General features: G+C 36.7%; 1 protein-coding gene across 4 annotated transcripts in view; it reads right to left on the reverse strand.

The window, feature by feature from the left end:
* Window positions 1-1,224: 1,224 nt before the first annotated feature.
* SNX24 (sorting nexin 24) overlaps window positions 1,225-14,750 on the reverse strand; it is an 88,704-nt gene continuing 75,178 nt past the window's right edge. The window contains exons 4-8 of one of the 4 annotated variants that reach the window (XM_041395991.1): window positions 11,314-11,340; window positions 8,691-8,785; window positions 7,558-7,590; window positions 6,644-6,708; window positions 1,225-2,063 (exon numbers count right to left, since the gene is read on the reverse strand). In XM_041395991.1, coding sequence (XP_041251925.1) covers window positions 1,993-2,063; window positions 6,644-6,708; window positions 7,558-7,590; window positions 8,691-8,785; window positions 11,314-11,340 — 291 coding nt within the window. In that variant the 3' untranslated portion in view covers window positions 1,225-1,992. Of the gene's footprint in view, window positions 2,064-6,643; window positions 6,709-7,557; window positions 7,591-8,690; window positions 8,786-11,277; window positions 11,341-14,750 lie in introns of all 4 variants that reach the window. The other 3 variants (XM_041395990.1, XM_041395992.1, XM_041395993.1) reach the window with 3 other exon arrangements.

Raw genomic sequence — 14,750 nt, forward strand, 5'->3', positions numbered from 1 at the left:
ATTTTAAAGCTCAAACGCTTTTTCTTTACATTTTACTGTAAGTTTGAAAGCTTTAGGTTCATTTTTTTGTGATGCTTCATAAATAACTCTTAAGCTGACAACTGGTAGCTTTCAGAGGAGGTCACTGTGGGGTAACACTTAAGACACACCTGTGTTAAGTTCAGGGCAGATATGTGGATTTTTTTTTGTTTTGAGTTGACTGTTTTAGGACTCAAGAGGGAAGAGGCAGTGCCAAGATGTGATGAAGGGCTCATCCACCTGTAACACGGGCAGGCAGCACACCGGTGACTCCTTTGCAGTGACTTGTTTCCTGAAGGGTGTCCTGAAAGAGCTCTGAGGTATCCTGAGCCAAAGTGATTCAGGGTAGAAGAGGCTGCTATAGCACAGAGCTTGTAGGTACATACTGGCATTCCAAACTTGTAGGTAGGTACCTACTGGCATTCCACTCACAAGGAAACAGGAAAAAACTTGTGGGCAGGGATTTACCCTAGGTTCTCCTGAGATACCATTTGCAGTTAGAGGATGCTCCTGCTGGTTCTTCAACTACAGCCCTAGGGCCTCTCCTGAAGGTAAATACTGACTCTTCTTTTCAGAGACCTGTGAAAGGATGACTGTCCTCTGCAAACAGAACTGGAGGAGAACTTGGCAAGGGCCTTTAAGTTTGTCTAGTGCTAGGCAATCAGATTTCCATTTTACCCCTGATCACTTTTCTTTCTACTAGCTGGTTTAATTAAAATTCTCTGAAAAGCAGCTCTGGGAGCAGGGTTAGCAAGCAAGAGTGAGAATGCCTCAGTCTGCCAGTAGCTGAAAGCACTCCTGGTGGCTATAGACCTCATAACCTGAACAAGTGCTGCAGTCACAGGCCTAACTTTCTTCCAAGTCCCAGCTTTCCACTCTCCCCAAATGGCTTCCAAACACATTTAGTAGTTAGAGCAGGCAACCCATGTGTCTCCAGGATCTGACTTACGTTTGTGCCCAGCTTTGCCATTGCTGCTTTTGTGTAACACTCCCTTCTGCTGATAAGCCCCATGATTTACTCTGTGTTCGATTAACCTTAATTTTTTTCACCAAGACATATAGTTCAGCTAAGCTGAGACCTAAGAGCTTTAAATGAGCACACAGGTATTTTCTCACACTTCATCTGTGAGACCCATCTCAGAGGACAGAATCTCAGAAAAATTTCAATAGAAAAATATCACAAAAAAAACCCACTGAAGTGGTACATTCATGTCCTAGTAATTTATTTTGTAATGTCCAGTAGCACACATACAAATTTCCAGTTACATCTGAGCATACATACATATCAGTTTTAGTTTGATCATAATATTAATAATATTCTTGCTTTAGTTTACCACAGAGTTGTATGTTGTGTGACTTATAAAATGTTAATATATGGAATACAGTCAGCAAGTTGGTGTGGAGAGTAAACAAACACACAGGTTAGATGTCATAACTGAATGGAGATATACAAAAGCCACACAGAAGCTCCTGGTAAGTAAAATAGTTTCAAGTGAAATGTAGAAAATTTCCTCAGAGAGTGCTATCTGTTTCAGAATGAGAAAGCATGTTTCCAATTTTGCACACACTCTCTTCAGCATTTTTAATCCATCCAGTGCCAGAAATGGGTAATGTGCTGGGAAAAATCCTGGTGCAAAATGGTTTAGTGTTTGCTTTAAGATAAATTATAGAAATAATTAGTAGAACTTTTCTCTTCAAAGGTTAGCATAATTCAGTGTATGACTTAGAACATTTAGTGTTAAATAGAGCATGTCAATATATAGAAAGTATAAATAACTTCAATACTGTTGTTTCCATATCTTTTTTTTAAAAGCAGCAACTGTAATGACAGTGATTTTATTTAAAAAGACATAATGCTTGAACTTAATCTGAGGTTGTGCCTCTTGCTTCTGAGCATAATTTTCACATCACAGAATTTTATTCCTGTTAATTCTATTAACCATGACTTCAGCTTCTTCTTGCCTTGTATTACTTCTACCTGGGCAGTAAGTGAGGATAAAATATTCCATGTAGAATGCCGTCTATAACTACGTTTGGAAAGTCATCTGGAAAAAAAGGGGGAAAAAAAAAAAGAAGGAAATTTACTTTCTTATCCATGCCAGTACAATATAAATGTTTTTGTGAAACTTAACTAGGTAAGGCCTCATTTTCCTTGGGTTACTGCATCACTCAACTGTTTATCCATGTTGAGGATGTGCTATTAGTAATGCTGTTTCAGCACTAAAGCCTCTTTAGGGTAGCACTGGGCATTGCATGAATGCGCTGCCAGATTTGTAGCTTATTGATTTAAAGGGATGTTCTAATACTTAAGGCTGCTAGGCTCCAGCTCTTTATCTGAATCTTTTCTCACAAGGAAGATGGATTACACTGGCAATTCAGTTTCTAACAAAATCTCAATATACTTGAAGAAATTTCTAGATTATTACTGGGAATACTTCAAAGCTGTTTTTTTTTGTATTGTGGTTTACAGCAATGTTTAGACTGAGAAGACCTGAGGATGCCTGTACAAAAATGATTATTTGAGGCAAGAAATTTTCAGGTTATCCAATCAACATAAAATGGCATGTTACAAAATGTCATCCTACAGTACTTGAAGGAAAAAATCCCCACTACTTTCTTGTCATAGATGCAGAGGAAACTGCCAGTTAATTTTCACATTCCATTTGGCATGAAAGTACTGCTTGATAGAACACAATAAGAGATCCATGTACATGGATGTACACTGTTAAGTTGAAAAGATTTTTGAAATGCACCAACAGTCAGGTTTTAATGAAGGGTCTATTTAAATAGGCATTAAAACTAATAATTTCTGATCATATCTTACAACATTAAAATTGTTAGTATACTAGAAATGGATTTCCTGCTAAGAGCAAATGGTTCCTGATGCAGAACTTCCCAAAAAACAAACCTTCAACTATCAGCCTACAGATATTCACAAAGGGGAGATGCAACTTTTATAAAAAAACATTAGTACTTGATAAATTAGATCACTTAGTGTGGGTGTGAATTAGGGTTTGCCCCTAATTCTTTCACATAAATAATTTTGGAAGCAAAATACTGAGCAAAGGTAGATTTGGACCCTCTAAAAGCAATCCTTGTTGTCTTAAATATGTTATTTCATTGTTACTAATAAAGTGATTTCAGAATATTACAGATGTTATGAACATAGATACTTTAGGATGTTTTTATGAATGGTAACCTCCACTGTAAACAATATATGCATAATTCTTCCCAGATTCTCATAGCAAGTCATAATCATATTTTATTATCTACATTATTAAAATTATATCTTGCTAATATTTTGAATCTATTAGTGTCTCCTCAAATCCTGTAAGATCATCTGTCCCAAATTACCATGTCAGAATAACCCTATGCAGTTGTCATTAATGTTACCAAAATACACTTGTAAAGGTGATCGGATGCCTTCCTTGTAGATTAAATGATGCAGTTCCAGAAACCAGTTTTTATTGGTTCTTCTATAACATACAGTATATATAGGAAAATAAGGATTTATTTTCAAAATTATACACCTTCACAACGTTAGATTTAATGTGAGCATTTTCTGCTTAAAAAAATCAAGCATATCAGTTTAAGTTAAATACAACTAAAGTATATATATAACTTAAGTATAAACACAACAAAGCACAGTCTTGCAGATCTGTGACCCTTGCGTGGTTTAAAGAATCATCAGAACAATTTTCAAACAACTCACAGTAAATCTAAGATCCCACTTTTTTAGCTTCCAAAATACCATCTCAATTTGAAGCACATTAGGTTTTTCCTTTATTTTTCTTGAGAACAGTAATTTTTTCTTTCTCCTTATACCCTTACACAAAAAGTAATGTGCACTTGGGCCCTCAGACTGTTAAATACATCGTGAAAAAGGAAATCTGAAAATCAATGAGGTTTGTAACTGTGGATCTTATTTCTGGAAAAACTCTTGCAACTCAACAATGCTTAAAGCCCAGTCACTAGAATAATGGCAAGACTGTATTTCATAAAGACAGATCACAGTGCAATGACAGGGTAAAAATGTTCTTTGAGTTATATTCCAGAAATAGTTTTTTATTTTGTTCAAAACTCAAACTATTTCCTATTTATTGAAATATGTTAACACAGGCATTCCTGTATGCAGGAAAGACTTCTGAAATTCACCTTCTCCAAAGAAAACATAGAACAAATAGTTATTTGTAATGGACACTTCTGGTCATAGGTTGAACAACTTTGGCTGTTTTTACAAAGGAATCAGAGTCTATCAAAGTAAGAAGTGATCTGAGAGGGAAAATTTTAGAAAGCTCATCTATATTTTCTCTGTGCTGCAAACTAAAAACAAAGAAGAATTAACGGCAATGTTAGTTTTGTAAAAACTTTGTTTCTTTCTAACTAGACTTGAGTCAACTAGTAGAGGCTCTAGACTCAGGACTTGGTTTTCTTCTTTTTTAAACTACAACTCACATTCTCGTTTGTGTTTTAATTCATTTAGTTAAAGAATAACTTGCAGTGAATTTGATGTTTTAGGGTTTTCAAATACAAAGAATATTCACCTGCCATGTAGAATTCTAAATACTGTGGATGAAGGTCAGAAAATGCCTTAGCAAAAGTCTGAAATGTCCTTTATATCATATGTCATTAATGAGGCCTACTCAATATTTAAACATGTTACTCATTAGAAGAGGACTTTATCTTAATGCTTTTTTGCATTACTTCAAAGAACAGTTACAAAATTCATTGGGAAGTTCATAATGATGTCACATAAAGGAAACTTAGCCTTACTCAGAATACACATTATGTGGAAGGGAGATAAATACCATCACAGAACTGCAGAATCTTGAACTCTTATAGCAAAATGTTACATGTGGGCTGGAAATACTAAGCACCATCTCAGTTTTTTGGGATAACTGTATATGAAATTAATTTTCTCTCTTCAGAATGGTATGGAGTTACATGATGTTTGTAATTTATACCAGGCTCTTAAGGAATCAAGTATACAATTACGAGGAGCATTAAACACTAAGATTAAGACATGCAGTGTGGCTCACTCGAAATATTAGTATACGCAGCATCTGGACCAAATTTTAAACAGAAGTTACTCTGTGGGTGATTCTCCATTACTGTCGTCACTTGGGTCAGATGTGACCCTGTGCAGTGACCCCCTCCCCTTACCGTGCTTTGGTTCATCGATTTTGTAACTGCACTTCAGCCTCAAATGAACATTCAGTCTGTGAAATCAGACTAGTGCTAACTCAAAGTAAAAGCTAAACAACCTTGTAATGTGTCTTCTGATGTGGACCTGAATCACGTTGAACCTCTGTTCTCTGAGTTGCACTCTAGGTACACATTGGAGTTCAGTAAGACTTCATAGGTTCAATAGTGTTTGGCCCCACTACTAGCTAGCATGGACATTGCCTACAAGAGAGACTGCTTAACCATCTCAAAATATATGAGCTTGTCCCTGTGGTTTTGGTAAACAGCTTGAAAAAACAGCAGAACCACGAACAGCTGCTGGAGGTGATATGGTCCCAACCCCTGTTCAAGAAGGAGCACCTGCAGGCAGTTGCCCAGGACCATGGCCAGGCAGCTTCTGAGTGTCTGCAAGAGCGGGGACCCAATACTGCTCTGGACGACTTGTGTGTGAGCTTGGGAAAATGTTCCTTATCTTCTAGTCCTATCACTGGGCAGCACTGAAAAGAGATTGGCTTAGCCTTCCTTATGCCCTCCCCTCAAGTATCTGTAAACTTATTGAGAAATATCAAGGAAGTACACTCTACTATCTAGGAAAAGCAAAACTGTGTACTTTCCTAAATTTATTCTTAAAAATTTAATGGATTTTAAGGCAATGTGAGAATCTGATTTCTACACAGAATTTTGTAAAATGAAAAAAAAAGCCACATTAAAAAAGAATTAATATGCAGTTCAGGGCGAAAATGCTCTTCTGAAAGCATACTACATTTTTATATAAAATATTTACTAGAAATAACAAGTTCAAACAAGTAAAATGACAAAGCCAAGAGGAACCCACTCTGAAAATGGTACTTTTTTTCCCTGCACACATTGAATTTGAGACAGGGTAAATTCTCTGATTTATTAATTCAAAGAATTTTTTTATATTGACGTTTGTAACAATTTCCAATGCTCTTTTGAACCACGTAAGTCTAATGTAAATGTCCTGTGAAATACATCACTTACACTTAAAGTACACTTTTTTTCCCCCATAAAAAGCTATAGAGGTTATTAATGATAAGAAAAAATAATCCAAGAATCCAAATGGAAATACAAACATGCTTGCAGTAGATCAGCTGGTGTTTAGGGGAAAAGCACTTAAAAAGGACTGGGCCTCCAAGTTCAAATCCTTCAGGCAAAACAGCCAAAGGGTCAACAACAAGAAAAGCAGTGTTCTTCTTTTGATTTGAATTCTCAGTAGGTTTGCCTGAGAGAACAACTGGGGGGAAAATTCTACCCTTTTACAAATCAGCCACTCCACTTAGTGTTTTAATGGTTTCTTACACAAGAATATCATTTTATTGGCAGGTTATTAGATTTTGGACCAGTGTCATTTGACTAGGCTGGTATTCATAATCATAATGTAGTTTATGCAATGCTGTTAACAGATGACAGATTTGATTACCGTTGGCTTTAGGCAAGACATATGGATCCCTTAGGAACAGCAGCACAGGCTGGTGGGACAGTTTGCTGGAAAGGTCAAGAACAGGGATGTCAGTATCAAGGGACAGCAAACAGACTGTTCTACAAACTATCTTTGATAAAGTGAGGTGGTCGAGCTGCCAGGAGTCATGCAGTGGTTCCACACACCAGCGCTGCCCAGAAGGGCAGGCTCCATCTCCGGGAAGCAAAGCTCGCCACTCCTCAGCCATACAGTGAAACCCTCCATGTCAAGCTGGAGTGAAGGGGCTGCATCCAGGAGGACTGGCTTGCAGCTCTGAGACCTCCTGATGCTGCTCTGCTCCCTGGCACATGGTGTCATGCAGGCTATAAGGCCATCTACAACCAGGCTCCATAGGCTCTCCAGGCCACCAAGCCAACTCAACATGTTCTTACAGCCCCCAAAGCAGTTGCTGTATCCATCACAGTGGAGAGAAGCCCTTCGAAGCCCCCCCAGGCTTGACTCTCGCCCTTGGCCACAACATGGACAGCCTCCCCCAGCCCTCTCCATGCTGCTCTGTAATATACGTTCCAAGTAGTGCAACCAGATGCAGATGAAGTTCTATCAAATGCATGGGGAAGAACCCAGATCTTTAATTTCTTCTGCTAAATCTTCTTGCTACAAAAAATACATTCCCAGATATATTTCAGAGCTGGCAGTGTTCTGTCAGTTTTGTAAGGAATTTCTCAACACTAGCATAAGGATGTTCAAGCCACACTAAAAATGGATAGATATAGCACAGCTGATGGAAATATTTAACAAATACAATTTTAATGCTAAACTACTTCTAATTTGTTAGCTGCAAGGAAAAAATAAACGGCAATAATTTAAGTAGTTTATTAATCAGCTGCCCTATAAAGAGTAGAAATTAAGCTCACCTTGATTCTTCAGATTCTGTTTCATCAAAAGAGCTGCAAGTAAAGTGACAGGAAGCTTTGGTTACAACAAAATTAATTTTACAATTAAAACCCCAAAATCCTTTAAGAATCACCAAAGGGAGCAATCTTCTGGTCAGTGGCCACGTAATGCCACATAAGGAAATACACATGAGAGATTGTATCATTTTATAGCCATCACTACTTGAAAATGACAGCATCCATTTTACTGCAGCAGATTAATTTTCATCTATCTGTGAAGTGCTGAGGTGTAGTTCCATTGGCTGACGTCATTAACTGCAAGTGAAAAGTACAAGCCTAATAGCTTCTGGACACTCTGGACACTGCCCTGTGCGATAGAAACTTCCAAAGACAAGAGTGCTTCAAAATGATGTTCAGGTGAGTTTGCCTTCTCACTGCTGTGGATCCAAACAGGCTGCCCCAAAGTGAAAAAGGACCATGTGGCTTTCTGGGGAGCACGTTCTGGTAATGCTTCTGCACTACCAACCACGTCATGTTACAGAGCAGAAGAAATTCTGCCTACAAAGCTCACAGCTGCAGATGGTAACAGAGCTTCCAGTTACACTGGTTTGGGTATTTCTGTAGCTGTTACACTCATCACACCAAGATTCCCTTATGCCACTCTGGTCAGGAACCCTTCCCAGGGGACGGGCAATCGGGTCACTGAGGTAATATCATCAGAAAGATGAAAGAACCTCATTTTTGAACACACAGAGTGAGATCACAATACAATCATGGAATGATGCACTATTTTTTGCAGACATGTTCATAAAAAACATGCAAAGGCTTTCTGGGCAATTTTACTGAGTGCTTATGAATATCTTACATTTCAGTAGATACTTCATGATCTACAAGAAAGTAATATTTTTCTCATCTAAGCTCTCCTTTGCTTTCCAAGAATATTACATTAAACTTCCCTTCTGTTGTTGAACATGCTGGATTTATTTTACGACCTTTTGGGGATATATAAACATACTTAACATGAACCTAATGTCCATTTATTTTACAGTGTTAGAGTTGGCAGCAAGACCATTTTAAGTCAATGGAATTGCATCAGCACTGAGTGGATATGGGCCCTTTGGCCTCCATATATTTTTCAGTAAAAGAGAGCTTACCCACAGCTTTCTGCTTTTGGCAAAGTAGGTACATGACGAACATTCAGAAAATCAAGAAAAATCTTAGGGAGCTCTTCATTTTCTAAAATGACTGTCTGTAAAAAAAAAGGCACAATAGAAACCCAAGTTTAAAAAAATATTTTAGATATTGCACAGTTCCATTCAAGCTACTAAAACATTTCTCTATTGCACTACTTTTCAGTTATCCATTTTTTACACCTATTTTGGAATGTCTCTTTTAATAGGAAAACCACAGTTCTTGAGGAATCACTTAGAAATACATTCACTTATGCTACCACATTCTTTTTCACCTGCCATCACTGGTGCCTACCTTATTCTTCTCAAGCAGAAATGTCTGATTCTGGAACTAAGTTACTGGCATGCTCATTTGTGAATAAAATTGTGTTTATTTAAAATATAAAATAAAACAGCCTCAGCGTAGTGCTTTCATGTTCACCTCATAGAAGACTACCATCTGGCTTATGAGCAGAAGAAGTCTTCACTTTGTGCAGTTTTATTAATGCACATCTTGGTAAAAGACAAGAAGGGAAACTCCTTGCTTGGCTTGACAGGTCAGCTTACAATATACTCCATGCATCTGCACTACGGCTCTGAATGACAAAGCTCTGACCACGCAGCTGCTGGCCACACTTGCCACATTCTTCCACAGCTGTGATACAACGGCCACATATTGGCCAGACTACATCCTCTCTTTTTTCCCTTGATGAGATGATCTGTAGTTTCACAAGGCAAAGAAAAACAGTTCATAAATTCAACCAATGTCTCACCTGAAAGATAAAGCCCCTATTTCTTTACTGCTCATTCTGACATGCATTCTGAAAACGTGTACTTCACAAGAAAAATGAAGCCATAAGCTTTCTTAAAAAGATTTCCATCAAAAAGGCCTGATCTGAAGTGAATGTATGCATGGAAGAAACTTCACTGGATTTAAAATTAAATTGACTCCTAGAAGCAAAGCTTTCCATGTTCATCCTGTTCACCTTCACACCCTATGATAGAAGAAATAAATATAGAGAAGAAACAAGTCTGGAAAGACGTGTTACTCTTACATTCAGAAGCTAACTTATTCCTGTGTGTGTATTCTTTTACATTACAATATCACAAGGGAGACACTGGTACATAGAAGATAGCAGGATCACAAAAAAAAGAAAGGTTGGAAGAGACATCTAGAAGTCATCTAGATTTTATAGCAGGTTTTATAGCAAATGGTTTGGTTATTTGTGTAATGTTTGGTTATTGTGTTTAATATTAAAATTACATAAGACGTGAATGGTCTTAAAAGCATTTAAAAACCAATGTATTTGAGAACTGGCTCTTTTTTTATGTTACATTTGCAAGTGTGAATTCAGAGGCTATAGCTATACTTTCTTAACAGCTGAGGTCATCACGAAAATGTTTGAAAAAAAGATCAGGGAAAAATGCAGCTTTTGAACTTTTCTGTTCTAGATTTTAAGGGATGTAACAAACAAGGAGGTCTAAGATGTTGGTGTTAAGCCTTTCAGTTCACCTCTATATGATCATGCTGCATTAAAAAATGCCCCTCTGTTTGCATTCTGCAAAATCAGCACTCTGCTGCTGAAAAATTTATCCCGTTCTGCATTCAGGTTATGCACAAAAGAAGGTGTGGAGGTGGATGCATATTCAGAGAGTGTGTGAATTGCATAGAAATGTGTATAACTGGCTCAAATAAAACCGTCTTGCTAAATTATATGTGATGAGCATCTGCAAAAAGTTGTATAAATATGTTTAAGGGCATCTGGTGCTTATGTGCAACTTCATACATACAACTCTTGACAGCTTTTTCTAAAAGCTGAGCTGCCTGCTGAAGCTGCTGAATGGAGCAGGGAAGAACAGAAGGATATACCATGTTATAAAAGGAAAACTACTGACAGGTCTTACAAGCCTATTTGCTTCTACTTCCACTCACTTGAGATTAATATCTCATTCTATTTTGTTTTGTTTTGGTTTTTTTTTCCGCACAACATGTATCAAGTCAAGCCAAGCCCTGCTAATCCTGGCCTGACCAAGTAACTTTCGCAAAAAGATGCAAGCAAACAGTACCCATTTCAGTGTGTAATACCACACAGTTTGTTAGCGGTCAGTAACACTGCTTTGGTGATCACTAAACTTGAAAATGTAGAATTCGCAGAGAAGCAAAGGCAATTTTGCACTGCACTGTATTTATACACCACCTCTGCTGATTGGGAATTTTGTCATTTCCAGAACTTTATGAATGAACGAATGACTGCATTGACCAAAGGAGGATTTTGCAACTGATGTAATGTAATGTGACATGGATTTTTAAGCATTAAAAATAAAAATATTAAGTTACAAGTTAATTATATTAATAGGAGGCAAATTATCTTCTGGCTTGACTACATTGGCTTTGATTCAACAAGGGGTGAGGATATAATCTTGCCATTTAAAATACACAGTGGAAACCAAAGGAAAGGAGGAAAAAGGGAAAAAAAAAGGAAAAAAAAACCCCTGATAACAACAACAACAACAACAAAACTAAACCAAAACAAAGAGAAACCAACAAAATCCACACAAACCCCAAACTGACCAACCAACCAATACCAACACAAAACCAAGCACCAACCAGCCACAATGTATTAGGTGTGTGGATCTAGAAAAAAAAAAAAAAGAAAAAAGTAAGCATTCTCAGCTTCCTTTTTAAGTTAAAAAAATTACTCTTAAATCAGAAATGCTATTATAATTGGCTTAATTTACCTGGAACAATCCATCACACAACAGATTTTTATTTCTGTTTGAAAACTTGTAAGAAATACATATTTTGCAAATCTGATTATCTTTACATGATAGGTGTGCAGAAAAGGAACCAGCAGATAAAGTTTCTCAACCATGACCTATAATTTGTGATGTAATATGCTCAACTGCAGGATTTGTTCAAGTGAATATATGATATTGGCTTGTAGGCATGACTAGCTATCTTGTTTGCTCTGCCGTCAGAAACTGAAAGATAAATATTTTCAGAGAAATAAACACTCATATTTAGTTCTTTGTAATGTGAATTTTTGTTGCATCCAATTTCTATCAAGACCATAGCAATGAATTTCAAATATGGGCTCCAGAGTACGAAGTAAGCTAATTTAAGAAAAAATCCCCAGGATGTGTATTTCCTTCCTAAACTAAATAAAACTCCCCCTTCCCCCAAAACTAAACCTAATACAACCTCTAGCAAGTGATTTGGGAAGTGACTCCAGAAATACCTTTTTCAACTCATTGATTTCAGCTGAACTTAAAGTGCCATATTTTCTTAGAAAATTGTAAAGGGTATTTATCTGTTACTGTCACATTTTAATGAACTACTCGGTGCTTCAGAAGAAAAACCCACAACATAACACAACACAAGGGAAAGTCTGATGTTTACATCAGTAGAAATGTCTTTTTCATTGGAAGGGTGCAATTATTATTATGTAAGACAAATCATAAAATCCTCAATTTTTCTACCTTATCAGTTTCATAAAATCATGTTCCCTAAGGATGTCATTGATTAGTTGCACATGTTCTTTCAGTGACATCTGAAATACTTAATTGTCGGTTATCTTTTCTCTTTCAGTAAGTAAAATATAGTCACAAAATTGCAAAGGGACTTGTTCTGTCTTAACCTTAGCTAGATGCCATCATGCAGTGGAAAACAGTGCTAAAATATCACAGGATAATGCTCTCCAACAAGGGAGACATATAAACAGCATAATGATTTCCCATGAGTTTCCTTTTTAGAAAATTGTCACTAAAGCCAGGGTAAATGGTGACATATCTTCACAGAGGACACTGTGAAATCGAACACTGGCATTCTAGTTAGGCCTAAACCTACTCATCAGCCAATTATAACAGTAACTGAACATCTTGCTGAAAATCTGAACAAGATCACTTCACTAACCTTCAGAGATCATGCCACAGAAATGCATCATTTTCTATTATTATTATTACTATTATTATTATTGTTGTTGTTGTTGCTGGTTTTAATGAAGAAAGATTTAAAAATCAATTTCTTACAGTAATCTATCACACTTTCTTGAGGTTTCTGGAAGAACTGTTGGAAAGGGAGAAAAGAGAGTGGGAGCTGAGTTACAGGGTTTTTACAGACTTTTCTATTCAATCGGGTTTAGTTTGAAAAGCTGTACTGTTAGGGTGAAAAAGTTCATGACAGTTTTTCCTCTCTTCACAGGGAAAGATGCTTCACAATACCTAATTCAGTGGTGCAGCTAAACTGGGGGAAAAGAAAATCAATACATTCCAGCTACAGTAAGTAGGCTAGAGTGTCAGTCTCCACTGGGACCAAAATCCACATCTTTTAGAACATTTTAGAGTCTATATTCTTCTATTAACCTGCTTTGCCTGAACTGCTTTACACAGTCCAATGAAATGATAAAAAGGTTATCAAAAGAACACATTAGCTAAAAACCAAGTAGACAAAGGAACGAGACTTGAAAGATTAAGCTTTTCTTTTTTAAAATAATAGCAGATACAATCATGTTTTATAATATACATTGTGAAGAACTATGAAGAAACTCACTCCCTTATTCAGTGAGGCTTGTTAGAGGTTATTAACTGGGATTAATTCTAAAAGAATTTCCACTTTTCATTACTACCACAAGTATTCACATATGTAGGAATAGAACAAGGTTATCAAACGTACTTAAAAACCTGTATAAAGTTTCAAGAAGTGTGCAAACACATGCACAACAACACAGAGGTGATGCTCCATATGAAGCACCAGCCAGTTAACACTCCCACACTCTGTATCAAAGAGAAGTCAACAGTAAGAGTGACATCCATGCAGTGGAGCTTGAAAGGGAACAAATACTGACTACAGGTATTATAAGACAAAATAATCCAACGAAGATCCAGAAGTTCCGACTGAACTATCTGAAAGATAATGTAAAGTCACAAGAGTTTAAAAAAAAGAAGGACAGAGGGACCTCTGAACCTCAAGACTGAAGGATACTTCCTGTGAGCTTAAAACTCCCCTGGTATCTCATGAGTGACAAATCCATCTATCATAGTAATCTCAAGCTATGCAAAGGATAAATTAGATGAAAGGGAAGCCCAATAGGTTAAATGACTCCTGGATCATCAGTGAAAATATGTATGCAGAAATTCATGACAGTGTCTATAACTTACACTGCAAGGCAGTTTACTAATTTTAATTAAAAATACTACCACATAGGTCTAAAGATGAGAGCACTTCAGTTAGAAAGCTAGTTGAAAACACATTTATAGTTCCAACTAATATTTTACTACTAAGTGCAGACTTGTGGCTAAGTCTACATATATAACCCATATATAACCCATTTGATGTGAAAAATAAAATACTGACTTTTTTTTCCCAGAAAACTGGGAACATAATTTAGTGGGAGCAAACAGTGAACTTCTTTTCAGTAAAAGAGCAGACTAGTCCTTGAAAGATTAGAAACAATGTGCAAGAACAGTTCCTTTGAAAAATACAAATGAAAGGAAGCGGTCAATACAATTTCCTGAGACACTGCTCAAAGGATTGGAGGTTAAGACAAAGCTGGATGAGAAATGAAGAAATCAACAGAGCGAAAGGAAAAGAAACAGGCAGAAAGCTAAAAAAAGGGCAGGCCAAGTTAATGACATTATAAAAACTTAGCAGGAACAAGAAATGCTTTTAAAAATAAGTAACAGGAAAAAGTAATACAAAGAATAAATACATCCACTAATGACAGACACAATATTAGATGCTGATTTCAAAATCTCTTTGTCTCTCTCTCTCTCTCTATATATATATAAATCAATAGATCCAGAAAATACACATTCTAGGAAGATACAGTTATTAGGTAATTAGGCTTGGATAAGTTCTCTCAAGAGTACAGGGGAAGGTGGCTTATAAAAAAAGCAACCATATTTACAATTACAATACTCAGTAAATTGCAGTACTGTTTTCTACAAGCTTAAAAAAAACTAAATACAAATATGCTATAGTAAAAAAAACCACTGAACATTCAGGAGAAGCAAGGTTCCTCATTTACCCTGCCCTCTGCCAGTCCC

Source organism: Onychostruthus taczanowskii, unplaced genomic scaffold, assembly GCF_017590055.1.
Source record: "Onychostruthus taczanowskii isolate IOZ18803 unplaced genomic scaffold, ASM1759005v1 scaffold122, whole genome shotgun sequence".
Classification (NCBI taxonomy): Eukaryota; Metazoa; Chordata; class Aves; order Passeriformes; family Passeridae; genus Onychostruthus; species Onychostruthus taczanowskii.